Source organism: Cupressus sempervirens, chromosome 3, assembly GCF_028749045.1.
Source record: "Cupressus sempervirens isolate cs-2001-9-10 chromosome 3, ASM2874904v1, whole genome shotgun sequence".
In the NCBI taxonomy this organism is placed as follows: domain Eukaryota; kingdom Viridiplantae; phylum Streptophyta; class Pinopsida; order Cupressales; family Cupressaceae; genus Cupressus; species Cupressus sempervirens.
Window position 1 is genome coordinate 240584903 of NC_143120.1, and position 20743 is coordinate 240605645.

At 35.3% G+C, this 20743-nt stretch overlaps 1 protein-coding gene across 1 annotated transcript in view; it reads left to right on the top strand.

Annotated features, from left to right (window-relative positions):
• Positions 1-20743, top strand: part of AGD2 (Pyridoxal phosphate (PLP)-dependent transferases superfamily protein) — a 214031-nt gene that overhangs the window by 93588 nt on the left and 99700 nt on the right. The window contains exon 6 of the mRNA XM_089819237.1: positions 9255-9359. Coding sequence (XP_089675363.1) covers positions 9255-9359 — 105 coding nt within the window. The remainder of the gene's footprint in view (positions 1-9254; positions 9360-20743) is intronic.

The following is a 20743-nucleotide window of genomic DNA, read 5'->3' on the forward strand; positions in this document are numbered from 1 at the left end:
TCATCAAATTGACGTCAACCGAAACTGTAGCATGATCAATTTACCCAAATTCCTATTCCAAGTGTTGGATATAGGGACCTTCCCTATCTTGTTCTTGTAAAAGTACTATAACAACTCACTTCCATTTCTATCCAGCACCTCTACATCTGTACAAAAATTGTATGGGTCTTTGAATACATGGTCGTTTGCTGATTGAAGGATCGACGAACTTGGTTAAAAATGTAGCCATTCATCAGCAAAAGGACTAGGGCTTTTTCCTTTTGATGAACTCAGCGATTCCTTAATTTGAGCTTGTGCAATTAATCTTTTTTCTTCTAACATTCAGTTTTCCTGTGTCAAATTTTAACATCTATCATAAGCATAGAATACAGTTTTAACTTCGACTTCATAAGAAGGTAGTTACATCATTCATGATCATGTGAAGAAGATTACCATTAAAGTCAGTTAAACAAAATTTCTTAACTAAATACTTGAAATTCCTTTTAATGAAATTACTTCAAAAATTGAAATCACATACCTCGGAAAAACAGGGACTGAAATTCATCTAAGCATGCTTCTGCAACCACCCGGGTTAGTCCACAAATATACTATAACAATTTCTCAGATCGACTGCTAACTCAAAAATCATTTGATGAATACCACTAAATACCAATATAACTTAAATTAGGGCATCACTTATCATCTTACCAATTAGGGCATCAATTACCATCGGTTTATATAGGGCTTCTGGTATTGCGTTACCACTTAGAGCTTCCGCGACCACGGATTCAATTTAGGGCTTCTGCGACAACAGATTTTATCTATGGTTTTCCGCAACGACGGATTCAATTTAGGGCTTTCGATACCACCATATCAATCAAGGTACCTGCTGTCACGCAATCAATTAGGGCTTCGGATTTCTTTTCCTTCAGATTGCTTATCTGTGACAATTTCTCAAGATTAGATAATTACTTATATTCAATATTCATTTATATGAAGTAAAATGATGATAACAATGAATATACCTCAATTTAATCTTACCTTCTCATAAACAAAAATGATAATACCTGTTTTCGATAAACAATTGATTTCATGGCTTATCTCTGTTTGACGCATATCTGACATCTTGAGAGAGGTGAAACATTGCCAGGGGCTTTACCACCCAACCTCGGACCACAATATATATATCCCCACACGATCTTTAACGAGAAAGGCCCTCCCTACCCGGAATTGACAGGGAACATCTTAACATTCACTGGGCATCATGATATATAACACGCCATACGACTTGGCAGCAGGAGATCATCATAACAGGAAAATGCATGAGCTATTATTAATGATATATATTAAAAAGTCATAACTGATATCACCGGTTCTTATTGTTGATGAATGCCCCCTTAACCTCATTAGGCCTCCAAGCCTGTGATTTCCAGATGCTTGTTTAATTTTAATAAATTCATTCTTGCAGGGTATGAATGTTTGTAATACATTCTGAACTGAATATCCATATCTTTTATACATGTTTAATACTCTCTTATGAATGAAGAAACATTTATGGTTTAAGACAATTTTCCAAGAACAAGAATTCTTTTACTGACCATCTTGATTCAGTCTGCAATTGTATTAATGAAAAAGAGACACAATGAACATTCTTGATTCAACAGTTGCATTAGAAAGAAAAACCACGATTGGCCATTCTAAATTCGGCAACATTCTTACTTGTCTCCTATGCTTATATTCTTCAACCAAATTGTAATATCTATACCCTTGAAAGACAAACTCTCAATACACACAGATACAGTAAATGAACTCATATTATATCCAACTTGCAAACTAGAAAAGAACAACTTATTGCACTCACTAACCATCAATAGATCTTTAGATTGGTGTCTCCTCGGTGCTTGAATCCATTACATCTTATAATTAATCACGAGATTATGATTCTGCATTCTCAAATCTTCCTTGATACTCAGACTTGATCTTTATTATTAGTTTTGATGGATTGAGACAGAACAATTCATATCACATTTTTATTGATAAATGACACGGGCTGATATTGTTATGATTTATAAGCAAAGCATGGTTGAATGCAATGGTATTATCAGACAAATAGAATGAGATCAGAAGTCTTATTATTTTCTTAATCCACACTATCACAAGCTTCACTTACTGTTATTGCTAAACAGGGTTCACATATTCTGTTGGTATTCTATAAACATGGTAAGCTCAAGTGTAATGTTAAGACTCAATCTGCACATATAACCCCTTCACACTTATTTCAACCCGACTCAGAATGATGATAGGAAATGATAATAAGAAAAACGTGAGCAAAGAAGTTAAAATCGTTTTTGGTTTACCCTTACTTGTTTGCAGATTACAGTACGCCCAGCTTGGTGAAGTCTTCAGCATAAACTAAATCCCGTCGCTCAGAAAGTATGCAAGAACGGCTTTATGTTAACTTGGTTGTATGAATTCATGGTGAACCAAAATGTTATGACAGGCGATGATTGTTTGGGCAGAGAGGTCGTTGGGTATTAGAGGAAGCCTGGAACAAATAACTCACAACAGAGAGAGAGAGACTTGCATTCATCACCAACTCGGGTTACAGGAAGACAATATCGGAGACCATGGCGGGAGCAAGAACAGACGGGAGTGTTGTGTTTCTTCCAAAACGACAAGGCAGCATATAAAGATATTGATCAGCTATCCATCTTCTGCCGTTACAAGATTGAAATGCGATTGAAATTCCCATCGGTTGGAAAATATGAAACGTTGGAACAAGGGGGAAAGGTTTTATTAATATTATTATAATTCAAAAATTTATTAAAATCTTATAAGTACTTTTTAAAACATCATTCTATTAATTTATTAACCTATAAAGATGCCAAAAATATTTTTATATACAAATGCACACATATAAACGTTGCGCTTCACTTTAGTCTTTGCCTCGCAACCTTTCTTTCTTACTCACCACATTAAAATGCGAAATCTTCATTTAACCCTTTATCACAACTTTGCAATGGTTGAGTGCTTATTGTTCAAGACCACAGAGAAACTGCTTAATCAAACATCTTCGCTCCATCACAATATGAAGTCACACTGTTTATAATCAACTTTCAAAGTAGCAAATTCATATCATTTGACCATTTCACAACATCGCAACCATTTAGCTTTCCACTTCATTAACTACAACTATCCAACAAACCGATTACCTAGTCTCTTTTCACAACGTCGCATACTTAAATTCTGACTGTGGCTTAACACCTGTGAAGGTGCGAGATTGTTTATCTCCACTTTGCAGCTTATCTTCTTAACAGACCTTTCATCCTTGTGAAACAGCAAAACCTTTGTAACTGATTGCTTCGTGATTCTACGCAGCTTATGACTTAACATTCATGATACCCACGATGCTGCGAAGACTTCTGTTTTAGTCTTCTCGCCACTTCGCGAACGTTGGATACTTAACATCTTTAAACCTTCTGTTGTAGCAAACACTGCCTTAGAGTTAATTGTCACCCTTTTAGAGGCTTTGTGACTGTAAACTTTAACTCACCTCTTAACCCTACACTGCTGCGATGACCAGTTATCTCTACTTCTCCACTTCAACCTCTCGTTATCTTTAACTATAGGAGATGTAGCGATGACTTCTAAAGCTTGACTACCACAGATATGATTCACATGTTCGCAACTTAAAACCCTTTAAGTGAAATAGAAGCCACAAACTTGTGAACTCATGCTTTTCTCCACTTCGCAGCCTTAACTTGAAGGTTTACAATGCTGCCTGTGACATTGTGATGACCTTGTAGTTGATTGCCTCGCAGCTACAAGAACTAGAGAACAAAATGAGGAGATGATGTGATCAAAGGGATTTCAAGACATCATAACTTAAAATATTTAGGTCACGGCTTAAGATACATGAATTAAAAAAAAGACTTAGGGATATGAATTTTAGGCGTATAAATAGAATTTTAATGTATCCCTATTTTATACTTGCATATCAATTTATGAAACCCTAAGTAGGGTAAACACAATTTTTTCCTGATTTTCACATGACATCAAATTTTTTAAAACTTAGTGAAACTTCAGACCATCATTAGACACATTGATAACCATCATGGTTCTCTGGGCCGGATTTTGTCGGACACCATGAAAATCTATTACAGTTCTTCTGGCTAGATTTTGCCGGACACCATAATTGACTGCATTTTAAGTGGTGTATAACCTTGTGTTATAATTCCTTCAATTCCCTCCTTGCTAAAGAGGGAGTGTTAAGTATATTAGTTTCATTGTAATTGAAGCAATATATATATAAAATCTGATTATTCATACAGAGACACACACACACACACGGATTTATATATTATCTCTTTTGCATTCATATTCTCACACACACACACATATATACATAAATATCAAACCTTATAATCCTAACCGACCAAATCAATGTGTGTCGAATGAGATAAGTATCAGGCATTTGGTATAAAACAGACAATGAACTGTCACTAGTTATAGTTAAGGCTGCGATTGTATTATGGATATTCAAACTCAGACTAGGCCGAAAGTGTTGTTGATTGCAAAAGTACCTCTGGATGTTGTTTTAGTATTGGATCAACCATGATCTATTGGTTTAGCGAGATGCAATCTTCAGTTGAACAAAGGTCTTCTGAAGCTGAGTACATTGTACACTTCATGGGAGCTTGAGAAGCCGTGTGGTTGAGAAAACTATTGGTAGAGTTGTTTGGACAAACTATGAATCCCACAATTGCACACTACGATAACCACTATTGTATAAAGCTTTTTGCGAACTTAATATTTCATGAGAGGTCTGAGCTTATTGAGATTCCTACAATTATATTATAGATGCAGTGGAGAGAATTGTAATATGATTGAGATACATTAGCATTGATGAGCAAACCACAAACATTCTAACCAAGTCTCTCTCAAAGATAAAAGTGGATCACTTTGGAGGTAAGCTTGGTGTGGTAAAATTGTAAATTTTTGAGGTTGAGTCTCAATAAAATCTGCTGTACAAATATTGTTTATATTAATAAACTCTTTCTCATATGAGTTATTAAATGATCTTGTAGAAACATTATGAAAGGTGAGGATCTTTCTTTAATGTTTATTTGTCGTTAATATTGTAAAGTGATGACTTTAAAAATAACTTAACCTACCATAATGATGGGTATCATATGGTTGATATCTTTGCATATATTGTGATAGTTCATATCTTTTACTTAATATTAACTGAGTAGCGTGAAACTACAAGAAATTGTGTTATTGAGGTATGTCATGGTGGATGCTATGAATTATAGCATTCGTGGATATGCCATGAACATATATCTTCTTTGGTAGGCATCATGAGACTTGAGTGCATATCGGAAAAGATATGAATATGATGAATATTATATGGTTGATATTCAAAGTCAACCATAGTTTTAATGATACTGTGTGTTAACATCTATTATGGATGTCATGTTGATGCTCTTTGTATATAGTTTTGAGATGATAAAAAATTAACCTTCCTAGCTAAGAGGGCATGTTATTAATTTAGAGCAAGCTTGCACGGGGATGGGGGTACTTGGGATACTTAGGGTATTGGTACGGGTGTGGGTACAACTATTTTTCATAATGGGGGATGGGGGTATTTGGGTATGTCAAACATTATTTTTAATTATACTTTTATATTTATAGAAAATCTTAAAATATGAGTCATGGCAATGGTTTTTCAAAATAGGAAAAGTGATAAAGTTTGCAAATGTAATATATTGTTTTCAGTTTCAGATTTGCTATATGTTTGTAATAATAATAGATGATAAATGTTTGGATGCATAATAGAGAAGCCAAACATTAAACATGAACTAGAAGATCATAAATCATATGACAATGACATATTGCAAATGATAAACTTCTGAATTGAACAGTGATAAAATTTATTGTTAATCCATATTGTATCAAAGTTTCAAACTGATTAGCTATTGAATTAAGCTTGTAAACAACAAGCTGATATGCAAACAAAAAACCGAAAAAAAATAAATCAGAAATCTTAATCAAGGTCCTTACCTATGATGTTCTTCACAGTGTACCCAGTTATTGGGATATGTTTACCCCAGTAGTTGGGTACGTGGGTATGAGTACCAATGGTGTGGGTACGAGTACCCATGGAACCTTGACTTGTAGTTTCGGTCAGATAACTACGATTGATAAAATCAAATCAATACATGGTGTCTTGCACTTATACATCTGATGTCTATCCATTTTCTAGTGATATTCTTATGAGTATTATTATCAAAGAACCAAAACTCAGAATCAACATGGCCTACTCTACTTGTGAATTGGCTCAGAATTGGCTATGAATTAGCTATGAATCAGCAAAGTGAAAAAGCTCTTGAAATTTAGCTTAAACACACTATAACATCATCAAATAGAAGCTAACATATATAAACGAGGAACATACATGATAAATCCATCATGGTTGAAGGAAATAGAAAACATAATCATATGACATAGATATATAAAATTATAGTGTTGTCAAAGCAAAAATGTATGCAAAACCCATGAAACCAATGACATAAAATGTTCCATGAAACATGTCTTTGTAACAATAGAGCATAAATGTAAATAGTAACACTGCAACTTTGAATACAAATTGCTTGATATCTTTACTTCTAATCGTTGGAAAGTGTTAAATTTTTTGGATTTTGTTATTGAATTGAATTATCTTTCCATTGGTTTTGATCTCATATTAAGTGGCTTTGTATTTGAGGAGAAATGGCAAGCCGTAGAGCAAGAATTCATTGAAAATTAGTGAATGTAATGTTTTTTCCTTTGATAATGTGATATATCATATATTTGATCTAATGAAAAGTTTTAAATGTTGCACATGATTGAAAGAGGTTAAGGAGGATTTAATTAATCTTCTTAGAATATTGGAGTTCATGGTATGTTCTATCAAGGAAGGTATTCTCAAAGTTATTTGTAGCTATATATCTGATGTGTTTCGAAAACATCAATATTTGCTAATCAAACAATAAAAAATTTAGATAATTATAACTCATAATTGAGATGCAACCAAATAAAGAAACCAACAAAAAAAATTGATCTTTGTTTTTTTTTTTTTGCCGAGTCACAAGGTACATAACTCGACAATTTAGGCAGAAATCGCCTAAATTGGTGTTTCAGGCGATTTATGCCTCAAAAATCGCTCAGGCAATTCAATGAGTTATGAAAAAATCAGGAGGGTCAAGTCGAATTGTCGAATAGCCTAAATTGGACAAATTTCAGTTATTCTTGTTACTTTGAGTACTATAATTGATGTTTATTGGAGATAAATATACATTTGTGTGTGTGTGGGGATAAATTTGTGTTCCTTATGATCCATAAATATTAATTATAAAAATATAGTAGATGATGAGATTTTCAATATCGATCTGGATATGCTCAATGATTGAAATTGATTGTATATGATCAAATAAATATATTTTCGAACATGATTCTTTGTTCGAACATATATATGTTTGATCATCGTAAGTACTGTGTCATACATTTTAAAATTCTGATTGTTCTGATTGCACATATATACTGATCGCACATCATGTATATTCAAAACTGTCTCATTATCTTTATCGGCATCTTACCCGATTAATGTGATTCATTAAACTGTCAGAAAATGGCACTACGAGAGTAGGGACATGTCTCTTTGTGAATTAGAATTAGATTCACATAGAGACATGTCTCTAGATGATGATTTATATATTCCTCTATCTATAATCTGATCTATACCTCTTAACACTCTCTAGGTTGTAAGCTCTTCTACCACTACATACTGCTTTATCCACTCAGTGAAGTGTAAGCAGTTGGGTTCAAAAAAAGAAGACTTCATGTATGGTCAGAACAACTTGCACCTCCTAGCATGTAAGAATCCAAAATACAAGAAGGGGCCAAAGAAGCTTTGACATGTAGCACCTGCGTCTGCTGACTTGGATATGATCATCCAGGATCTTATTAGAGCCACTTTTCTTTATATGGATGATGACGAGGCTGCCACAGAACCCTCTATTGCCAGTGGAACCGGTTTGGTTTCGAATGCAGATGATGATTTACCACTTGCAGCTGTTCAAGACCCTATTGATCTGTATTTTTTTGATAAATAATTTTATGATTGATAAACACTTTCATGATTCATGAATATTGAATCATGTCTCAAACTTTAATGAGCTATATTTATTTCGTAATTCAGTAAATTCTGTGTGATGAATTTCTTTAGAATTGTGAACATAGACCAGTGATCAAGTATTTAAATTTTTAAACACAATGTTTGTCTTTGACAGTTGGCATTGATCAATAATCAAGCATCATAGTTTCATACTACAAAATTATTCAGTTTTACCATTATATATATTTTTCTGATTTATTGTAAATATTAAATATACACACACACACACCTATGAATCATAATGGAAAATAAATGTTCACGAATACAGAAAATAACAAATGAACACGATAGTTTCATACTGCTAAATTATTCAGTTTTACCATTATATACATTTTTCTGATTTATTGTATATATATTAAATATACACACACACACCTACGAATCATAATGGAAAAATAAATGTTCACAAATGCAGAAAATAACAAATGAACATGACTTTTTGAATAACTGAGGCTCGAGCACAACGGACAACTGTTGTGCATATAGTCTTGGAATAACGACAGGTACAGTTAAGCCATTATCTTGGAGAAGGATCATGGAGTATGAGCCAGAATAGCTTAAATGAATGAAGATACCAATGGGGCAGAAGACAAAAACACTTTGTTTTGTAGAAACTGGGGATAGAGAATCTCAGAAAGCATTTGTATCAAGCTATGTCAAGGTGACGTGTTAACAACATGGTAGTGATCTGTCTATAACATCCACAATTTCAATGTAGATCTGATTCAAGTTTCTTGCTATTTCTAAATAAATTCCTGAATGATGTCTATGAATCTAGAGCTGTCCTGAATCCTAATACAAGTGACGTCTTTGGCAGTAGTTTTAATGTGACTCATAACATTTTTTTTGCTCTTTGTAGTTACTTATTATCGTAATATATTTTCCATGTGTTTTCTTTACCATTATTGATTGGATTTCTCCTTCATTTCTAGAGTGTTCTGTTCAGTCCGTTCTTCTTGTCTTTGTTGTTACTGATGTTACCTTCTTATGCACATAAAAACTATTTAACTAACTATTCAGACATATCAACATTGATTCTCATCATTCTTGTTTTATACAGGCCCTCAGGGTTGCTTTGGCAGAGACCTTCTATGGAGATTTTAACATAAAGGATTCTGAAATCTTTGTTTCTGATGGTGCAAAATGCGACATTTCTCGCCTTCAGGTACTTAAATTGATGACATCATGTTTTCATACTGTTTTGTTGGTTGGATACGTTTCATGATGCAAAGGATGCATAAAATGTTCCTCTTTGTTAATAAGTTTCTTACTTAGAGCAACACATTACAATGAGGCATGCAGTAACTGTATAAAGGGAAATCATTGGATTGAGCTTTTCTTTGAGAGATATTTGAGAAGGACACAATTTTATGTTAGGGTGGACCTGTGAGATTTAATGTAATTTATTGTAAGCTAAGCTTGACGTATACAATTGGTACTCCACATCTATATGTGAAGTATAAACTATTTGTGTTAGGTAACAAGTAACGAGATCCTATGGTTTAGGGATAGCTGATCTATATATTTTTGCAAAATCTACAATCCAGAATCAAATCTCCTCTGCCCAACACACAGGATTATCATGAAATGATGGACATTTTGTAAACTTCACGCTTGACTGAAATACTATAATTAAGATGTTTTGGAAGTAATCTGCTTTATAAAAGCTAAACTTGATTGACTGAGCTTACCCTTGTTAGTTAATATTGCCTTGGCCCTTGACTGAGCCTTTAACCTTAAAATATTGAAGGAAATGTTGTTGTAGTTCCCTTAATTGCAGACCACATAAAACTGCTTCCCTCAAACAAATGGAATCTCTGTAAGGAATGAAATATATGTTAATGTTGTGCTGTAATCTGATTTCCTAATACTGAACTTGACTGAGCGAGATTTCAGTTGCCAGCTATTGTTAATAATTAAAAGACAGAACCTACTAAGAAATATCAACAAATAGAGAGCACGCAAGAACAAGTGTGTCTATCCAAGACATTTGCTCAATTCCCATTAATAAGCCTTCTGTGTCCAATATCTTGCCCACACCATTAGAATAGTGATAATGTAAGCAATAACTAGAATATTGTAGAAACTATCTGTATACCTTCCCAACACAAGTCCAATGCTCTCTACTAGGGTCAGATATAAAATAAATATCCAACTTAACATAAACCATTTCATATATGAGGCCACCGATAATACTAACATAATGTATGGTTTATGTTTTCAAATCATAATTTGATCTAGTACACATGTCTAGTGAAAGCTTAGTGCCTTTGGTAAAGGAATGCTCATGGGGTTAAAAATTTGCATAGGGAACCACTACAAAATATTGTCAGCATTTTTACTTTGACTAAGACAAAGCTTTTTGTGAACTCGACCGATGCTGTTTGTTATTCTCATAGTTACACCGCCCTGCAGGACGGGGGGACGATGGGACAAGTTTCTGAGACAAAGGAGACAGAGGGGCCTTGATTTGGGGAAGGCAGGGGGATGGTAGTGGGGGGTGGCGGGGGGAGTAGGGGTGTACATGCTATACATATGGTACTTAAAATGCTAGTTATGAAAAGATGTACTACAATATAAGATATAAAGATGTAAAAAACTTAAACATTGAACATTGCGTTGAAGTTTTGAATTGGATCATCATGATTCATGATCAAACAATGAACATTGAACATCAGCAAATGAAAGAGTGTCAAATTATATAATTTTAAATTTATAATATATATCAGATCAATAGTATGAGTATCTACTATCTAATCAATGATCATATGAGTCATGACATAGAGATGATTACAATAAGTATCATGTGCCATGAATCTTTGATATTAAAATAAGTATATAATGCAAACAAAAACTACAAGTCTCCAAGAGCCCATATCAAAATACCAAATGAAACAAAAAAATATTAAAATAATGCCTTTTTTTCATATTTTAGAATTTGCCCCATGTTGTTGTCGTGGGAGACGTCCAACTATCCTCCCACACCCAAAGGGGACTCGGTCACGTCCCCCCACACCCATAGGGGATGTGGGGATGTTTCGCTGTCTCCGGCGGAGGTAGTGCTCCGAGTTGCTTGACTGAGACATTGAGACGATGTCCCTTTGTCTCAGGTGCATCCCCGTCTCGGGTGCGGCCCGGTTTTGGCGAGGTTATGCGTCCTTGTGTTTCACCGGTTATTCTTAGATTGACTTTGGCTGCCGCTGATCTTTCATATCAAACACACCAAAAAATAAAGTTTTAATTGTTACCAAATAACTTGTAATCAACATGCTAGACAATAATTAGAATTTAATTATTATTGTATTTAATGTAAATAGAATGATATTTTTTGCTCCTAACATAACTTACAATGCAAAATCATTGAACTTTGGATACCACATTTTAGGAGATCATTTCAAACTATACAATGGCTATTTTAACTTGCAAACCAAAATTTTACCCCTTTACCTTGAACTTGCCTGGCTATCACATGTAAATTTCCTCTTAAAGATCCATATGCAGAAAAATCATTGTGACATCCATTTTCTCTACTTGAAAATTACAAGGAGTAGTAATTGAAAATTGGAATCTAATTGAAGAAATTCAGCAATAAGAAATCAATTCCCTTTGTCTACAAGCATCTCTTAGACCCTAGTTTGACTTTCTACCTTGCTAACTTACCATTTGTTTTGTATTTCTTATAATACACTCACAATCCCACGAGCTTTATTTCCTCAAGAATACTAGAAAGATCTTAGTTGTCATATTTGTCCGAGGCCATCTTCTCCTCTTGCAGGTCTTACTTCTACAAATCATAGTCATTTGAAGAGATAGCTTCTATAAGAGATCTCATTTCATCATTGGCACTCACATGAAAATAAATAGTCAATGGAAACTTAGTGGGCTATACTTGTTAGGTAGGTTTAGTTGTCTTGTGGATTGTCTCAAGGGTGGAGTAAGAGTTTTTGCTTGTTCTTACGCAAGCTCAAGTTGCTTAGAACTTTGACTTAAAACCCTCTTCTTCCAATTCATACTCCAATCCATCATTTTTTTCTTCAGCATGTGTTTTTTTCTTTTCTTTTTTGAGCTTACTTTTTAAATGTATCATTTCCTTCCTTCCTTTTCCTATGGTGACATCAACGGACCTAAAAATACCCTAAGATCCCTTTGGTGAAGCTATGGAACAATGATGTCATGTTCAAATTTGCAAAACAAGCACCTCACGGATCACAAAAATAAACAAGAACATCTTCCATAGGGATGTTAACGATAAATTATTGCTACATTTCTCAAGATGAAATGTTTTTATAGAAGATAATATTTCAAAAAATATGCAAAAGCTAACTCAAACTAAAGATAGCAAAGATGAACTAGATGTGCAAACCAGAGCTGCATGACATGCAAACAAGAGTCCAACTAGATTGAACTTGCCTAAATTAGACTCAGCTAAGTAAAGTTAAGCAAGGGCAGCTTGTGCTTGATTATGCATAGGAATATTCTTAGTATGTGCAAAAGCAATTAATGCATCATATGTGAAAATGCCTAATACAACAAATATGCATACTCTTAACATCCCCACACCCCGCTGCAGGTGAAATTGAGGGAGACAAACTCTATGCATGAAATGCACGAATGAGTTTTGGCAACTAGGTTTAATAATCATGTACAATGAAAACTTCTCAAAGTAGAGAAAAAGGAGAAAACCACATGGGAGAAAGCTCGTCTCTAAAAGTGAGAGATACATTGCATGAAATGCAAAGGAAGGACTAAGAAGCTTTCAAGAAATGTCCCCTAAAAAATATAAACATCAATAACATCCTTGAAGCATAAAGAAGTTGTAGACAACTGTTGAATGATAACTTTCATAGAGCTGAATGAAGGACCTCCTCTAAGAAAGATGATTATCAGGTTCAAGAAAAGAAGAATCTCCATTAATGCCCCCAATGACACTGCTCAAACAATGAACTGATGGCAAACAAAGTGTAAACATTTGTCAGTCGAAGATATAGATGACACATGAATGTGTACAAGTTGAAAATACATGTGTCAATAGTCTAAAGAATTGATCAATTAATGATAAGTTGTCTCCACAAAATTGGAATGCAAGAATATCTATATGGTAAAAGCTCCATCTCATCGAAATATAACCAGCATCTCTGACTAGTATATATGAACAAATACCAGTGTTACCCGAGTGCGTGGACCAGGCTCAAAAACCCAGCGCACCGGGTGCGCGTACGTCCCTAGTGCATGTACATCCTACACCCAAGTACCCCCACGACGCAAAAACACGCGACCACAACGATCAGAGCACCCGGTTGGGACACGAGGACGCGGGGGTGCACGTGGGGTGCGGCTAGGGTGAGGCCGACATGTTCTTTTTTACTTTTAGCGAGGGAAAACTAATTTGGTGAGCGTTCCATGAGGCCTATTTCCATTTTTGTTATTTATATTTGAACAATGAATTTTGAATCTTTCATCTTTGTCATTTGATAAATTGATAGTTAATGGTTGACTTACATGGGTACTATGTGTGGTTTATATTTTTCATTTATCATTATCATTATGTTTAAAAGTTTTAGCATTTTACTAAGTTCAATAGTCATTGGTAATGGCTATGAAATTTCAAGTTTCAAGTTTGAACTTATGGTTTGTGAATCACATTTCAATTTTCTATATTTAACTATATTTGGTATGTTATGTTGAAGTATCATTTCATAATTAGCATTTTCAGTCATATATATATACTAAGCAACCCCTCCCCCCCCCCCCCCCCCACCCCAATTGCTGCACCCCCGTGTCAGTGTAACATTGAGAAATACTGAATGCTTAACTCACTCCAAAGCGAAACTAATGAGGTATTAGTATGACAATAGAAATGCCCTCATGATGCTGATAAGTGAGAGGCATGATAAATCTAGTGAAATTGTGTCACTGAGCGAGTGAACCCATGCCTAGGATAGAATTAGTAAGATTTGATGTTGTCATGGAGGGACACTCATTGAACAAATGTGTGATGACAAAACAAAAGATGCTATGCAACTGCTCCATGGCACTTTATATGACAATGCATGCAGAAAATAAGGCACAATAAACTGCACAAAAAATCTTGAAAAGAAAACATAAGTGTGGCACTTATTTCCATGTGTTAACAAATAGAGAAGTGCATGAAAGAGTGTTCAAAATGCCCAAATAGGGCAAAATGTTGGAGATGAAAAATTGAAGAAATGTTGAGAGGGGGAGGAGGTGAATCAGTATTTCAAAAATTTAAAAGTAATTGCAACTGAATGTACACAAAGAAAACAAAGATACAGGGATTTATCTTGTGGAAACCCTTTTGGGTAAAAACCATGGTATCACTAATCACTGCAAATGTGGGCTACAACCCAGTACATCTAAGGCTCCAACATTCTCAAAAAAAAGAAGGCTTCAACTTGATCAGACTGAGGCAACTAACTCTAGAGTCCTCAACATCTAGCTAACTGATGAAGCAACTGTATGACAACCAGTTTTTAATCTTGTTTTATCATGAAGTGATAAAACATTTTGAACAAGAGCATAGACGCAACAATTTCTTCCTTCCCCATTTTCTATCACTATCTTCTTGTTTCAAATGAAAATCTAACCCTCCGATTCACACACTACCTAAGGAATAGAAAAACCTTTTTATGTTCACCAGTCTCTGCTTGTATAGCAAAATTGTGTGTCTAACATGGGTACACAACCTGTCCATGATGTTTTCATTGCTACCTGCATGAAAGTAATTGTTGAAGTATGATGATTACATTATGCTAAAAATTGTTCTTTGTTCGGCTTCATCGCACAAAAAGAACACTTGTTACCTTCAGAAAACCAGAAAATCTAGTACATTCTGCAGTAGTTTGCAGCCTTCGGTTAGAAATTCAAGAATCCCACACAGGGTCGACAGTTACAAAGAGTGTAGTGAAGAAATCCGGTTTACTAAATATTCTCTTGTGGACCTCACTATCCTGTGGACTAACATTCTCTTGTGGGCTTAACTTTCCCATGGACTAACTTTCCTATGGACAAACTTTCCTGTGGACAACTTTCCGTTGACTAACTCTACCATAGACAACTTTCCCGTGGACTTCATTTTCCTATGGAAACACAAGCGGACGACCATTTTCCCATGGACTACCATTTTCCCATGGAAAGAAGTCAGTCGGCCTAGAAGATTGAAATGAAAAATACTAACAATCTCCCCCTATTTTTCATTTATGGCAACCCATATTGATCCTACAATATTCCTGAAACTTAGTTGTCCTAAAGCTGAACATACAACTCCCCTTGCAAGCATATGACATAACTCCCCCTTTGACATCAATGACCATGAGATATAGCAATGAAAATCTCTCCCTGGACATATGCCATTTAATTAGGCAGATGAACACGAAGCTTATTTCGAAGATACTCAAAGCTCTTCCGGGATAATGGTTTTATAAAAATGTCAGCAACTTGTTCCTTTGAACAAACATATTTTAGCTTGACCATGTTGTTAGCAACTTGCTCTTTCAGATAGTGATACTTACTAGGAATGTGCTTGGTGTGGGAGTGCATAACAGGATTCTTGGAAATATCAATGGCACTCATATTATCACAATATATGCAGATGGGATTATCAAATTGAATCTTGTAATCAATCAAGGTGTTCTGCATCCAAATTACCTAAGTGCAACATGAAACTGCTGCAATATACTCCGCTTTAGCAGTAGATAAGGAAGTGCAAGACTGTTTCTTGCTGAGTCATGAAACCAAACAACCGCCTAGAAAGAAAACACAGCCACTTGTGCTCTTCTTGTCATCCACTGAGCCACCCTAGTCTGCATCTGTATAGGCTGTAAGAGAGAAACCAGAGCTCTTAGGAAACCGGAGACCATATTCAACAGTTCCTTTTAAATATTTAAAGATCCTCTTAGCAACAATAACGTGAGTTTGTATTGGAGATGCTTGAAACCTTGCAACGTAACCAACGACTTGCATAATATCAGGTCTAGTGGCTGTAACAAACAGTATACTACCTAGCATTGACCTGTAGAATGTTTGATCAACAAGGGGAGACACATCATCCTTAGTTTGCATCCGGCTTCAGTAGGAGTGCTGACTGACTTGCAATCCTCCATTTTAAATCTTTTAAGCAACCCTCTAACATATTTTGCTTGTGAAATAAAAATGCCATCAGTTGTTTGCCTAATTTGCAGCCCAAGAAAATAAGACAACTCCCCCATCATAGACATTTCAAATTGACTTTTTCATGCAATCAGAAAACTCCTTGTTCGTTTTGAGACTATTACTACCAAAAATCAGATCATCAGCATAAACAACAACTATAAGAATATTGTTACCTTCCTCCTTAACATACAGGTTGCTGTCTACATATCCCCTTTTGAAACCTTGCTGCTGTAGATAATTATCCAGCTTGTCATATCAAGCTCTAGGAGCTTCTTTTAAACCATAGAGTGCCTTCTTGAGCTTGCATACATAGTCCAGATTCGACATCCATTTGAAACACTTTAAAACCTTTGAAGAATGCAAAAGCTAGAAACATTCTAATAGCTTCTATTCTAGCTACAGGTGCAAAGGTCTCATCAAAAACAACACTCAAAACTTGTGAATATCTTTACAAACCAAACAAGCTTTGTTTCTAACAACTTTACCTTCTTCATTCACCTTGTTAGGAAACACCCATTTTGTCCCTATTACGTTCTTGCCCTTGGGGCTAGGCACAAGCTCCCAAGTATTGCTCTTGTGGATCTGGTCTAACTCCTTCATGACTGTAATTTAATCCTCATCCTTGGCTGCTTCTTCATAACATCTAGGTTCATTCAAAGACAAAAATGAAAAATCATCTTTTTCAAAGTAATTCACATTTTTCCTAGTAGCCCTTGGTTTCCTTTCAGCTATGACTTGATCTAAGGGATGATTCTTTCGAACAAACTTAGAAGGAGTTTTAAAAGAAGAGGAATCGTCAATTTCACCTTGAGTATCATGCTTCGAATGCCCATGTGAGGTTTCAGCTTCATCATGTGAAGAACTTTGACTTTGACTTGCTGATTTAGTCTTTTCTTTGGCATCTTCACCATCTTTGCTTGTTCCAGCTTGTTTGAGTTGAGATGAAGAAGGTACAATAGTGCTGGTCTGAGCTTTTTCTTCATTATGACTATCCACATCTCACTAGAAACGTTAGTGACTTAATGAATTATAAAATTAACACTTTCAACATTTGTATGTAACCTTTTGTTGTAACATTTAAATGCCTTACCCTTGAGGAGTAGACAAGAAAGATCCCTCATCAGCTCTAGAATCAATCTTCATCTTTTCTAATATAACATGGACTACCAAAATTTTTAAAGTTCTTGACTGTTGCTGGTTTAGCTTTCCAAAATTCATATGTAGTCTTATTGAGCTTGGATCTCAACAAGGTCCTATTTGAATATACATAGCTATAGGAACAACTTCTCTCCTAGAGGTATTACTCACCTTTCTTTTGTTCACTAAGCAATGTGCCATTTCTTGGACTTCTATTTTTTCTTTCCATGGCACCATTTTGCTGTGGTGTTTTTGGGGCTGAAACCTGTCTTTTAATACCATGGAGTTCACAAAAGCCTATAAACTCATTAGAAGTGAACTCTCCACTATTATCAGAAGGTAAACATTTGATTTTTAAATAAATTTCATTCTCCACTAGAGCTTTAAACGCCTTGAATTTATCTAATGCTTTTGACTTTTCCTTTAGAAATATAACCCATGTCATGTGAGTATAATCATCAATCAACAACAAAGTGTTTCTCACCTTGTAAGGCTTTCTATTCTAGTTGGTCCACAAAGATCCGTGTGTAGTAGCTCAAACGGCTTAGAGCTGAAATGTTCTTTTGGTTTGAAAGAAACTCTAGTTTGCTTATATTCTTGACAATTCTTGCAAACAATTGCAAACAATATCAGCTGGCTTCTCTATCTTTGGCATGTCTCTAACAACTTCCTTCCCGCTGATCTTGACTATATTGTCAAAGTTAATGTGCCCAAGGCGCTTGTGCCAAAGCCAAGCATCATCCATGCGACAAAGACAACAGGTTTAAGCTTTAGAGCCCTCAATAATGTAGAGATTGTTAGCTGCCTTAGTTGCATTTGCTATGACATCTTTCCCTTTCTTTATAGTGCAAGAGTTTGAAACAAAACCAAGATCATATGCTTGTTCACATAGCTGACTCACACTCAATAGATTATGTTTCAGATATTTACACAGAGATAATTTTCTACAACAGTTTGACCATTATTCAACAAGAGATTACCTATACCGACAACTCCAATAGTCTAGTAGAGGAACTACTAACAAACCTTACTTTTCCACTCTTCATTTGTTTTATAGATTGGAACTTAGTTAAATGACCTGTCATGTGTCTAGAGCAACCACTATCAATATACCATATATCTTTTTCAGTCTTAGCTAGAAGAGCTATTAAAACAACTAGAGCTTTGTGTGAATCCTATTGGTTCTTTTTCTTCCATACCTTGACAATCTTTGGTAAGCCTTTAGTTCCAGCTTTAGTGAGTGATCATGCATCATAATTCTTATGACCAAACTTGTTACGACTGTAGCATATCAGATTAAATCTCCTAAATTTCAAATTTGTAGGACTTCCTTCTATAACCAGTCTTGCAACCCATAGCTTTGTGCCCAAAGTAATTACAAGAAAAACAACGACCATAAAGGAAAGGTTTGTTCACCTTGTCAGCTTGCATGTGTTGAGAGATAGCATGCTGACCATTATTTGAATTCAGCTGACCCTTTCTATTTGATAGAGAGCTTTTACCTTCTTCCCATCCAACACCTTTCTTGTCAAGAGTTGATTTTTGAGAGACAAGAATGTCATCCAAGGGCATGTTGTTACTACTTGAGAACTCCAAACTGGACAAGGTAGTAGATTTACCAATGCTTCTGACTAAACCAATCTCAGCTTCTAGCTTCACAATGTTACCTTTCTTCAGCTAAATCTTGATTCTCAAGATTCTCATGAATTATCTTGGCCTCCTCATTTTGTATTTTTAGCTGAGTCAAGTGTTTTTCAGCTTCACTAAGAGCCATAGCAATCTTTAGTTTTTCTTCTGTCTCTACTTGCAGCAAATGAACAAGATTTCAATTTTTCTGCTTGAGCTTCTTAATTTCAGCCAGGACTGCAACTTATTCAAATTCTAAGTCAACTTCATCATTCATAACCACATCTTCAAAGAAGCCTTGATCTTCAAGCTGAGCATCCTCCATAGCTAAATGAGCCATATCCTCTTGAAGGTCTTTACCATAGGTGTTGTGTAATTGCTCCCACATTTATTTGGCTGTTTTGAGATGAAGAACTTTGTCGCGTAGAGAATCTGCAAGACAACTTATGATATCACTCAATGCCTTTGCATTTTTAGTCACCCTTTTTTAAGAATTCAGAGGATTAAGGGGTGGATCATATTCAGCTGAGACACATTCCCAAACCTCAAGTCCAAGAGCCTTGATGTAGGTCATCATTCTTAAGCTCCGAATGGTGAAATTAGAGTCATCAAACTTGGGAACCCCACAATTAACATGCTGATCCAGATTCAAGTCATCAATGGCCATGAACAAAATCTCATTATTTTGAGGATTATCCTCCCTACTAGAAGAATTTTCGCTGCCATTTTTAGAGAATAAAACCCTTTTTGTTTTATCAGCTTTCCCAATGACGTTTGGAGAATCTTCTTGTTCTTCTAGCCTTTGCGTTCCTTTCATCCTGACTGTCATCTTCTTTCTCAAAAGGGCATTTAGATACAAAGTGGCCTTGTTTTCCACAGTTGAAACACTTTAGAGAGATCTTGCTTTATCTTTTGCTAACATTGTTTTTCAGTTTCCTCACAAGATCTACAATTTCGTTATTTGAGCCTTCTTCTGAACTTTCACCTTGTTTCTTTTCTTTTTCCTTATTGGTGTTAAAAGCATTGAATGCCATCTCCCTTTTAGAGGTGCCTTCAACTCATAGGCAATTAAAATATTATGCAACTTATCAATGGTAAGAGTATCCAAATTAGAGATTTCTTCAACAACATATACTTTAGCATTAAATTTCACAGTAATAGATTCGAGGAATCTTTTGAACCACTGTTTTCTCCCAAGTCTTTCAACGCATTTACAACTTTATCGACTTGAAGAAAACAGGCAAAAATGCTCTCATCTTCTTTCATGCGAAGACTTTCAAAATTTCGATTATAAGCTTTGGGCACACAGATGGATCAACGCATCCTACTATTTTATGGGTGGACTAGAGCTTCATTCCTTCCTGGACATAGCCTTCAGAACTAGGAGATTCACTTGGGTTGGCCACTATCTTGGTAAAGGGAAGATGGAGAGACAGTTCAACTGAAAGAAAGAACAACATAATACTAATGTGCACATGCAGTTAAAATATCTCATTGGCACTCAAAAGGTTCATCCACTTACAAAAAATAGTATCGGTGGTGAAAATTATGCAAGACCTCAAGCACTCATGGTAACAAAAGATAGACCTACCCTCGAGCTTTTAAGCCTTTGAAAGA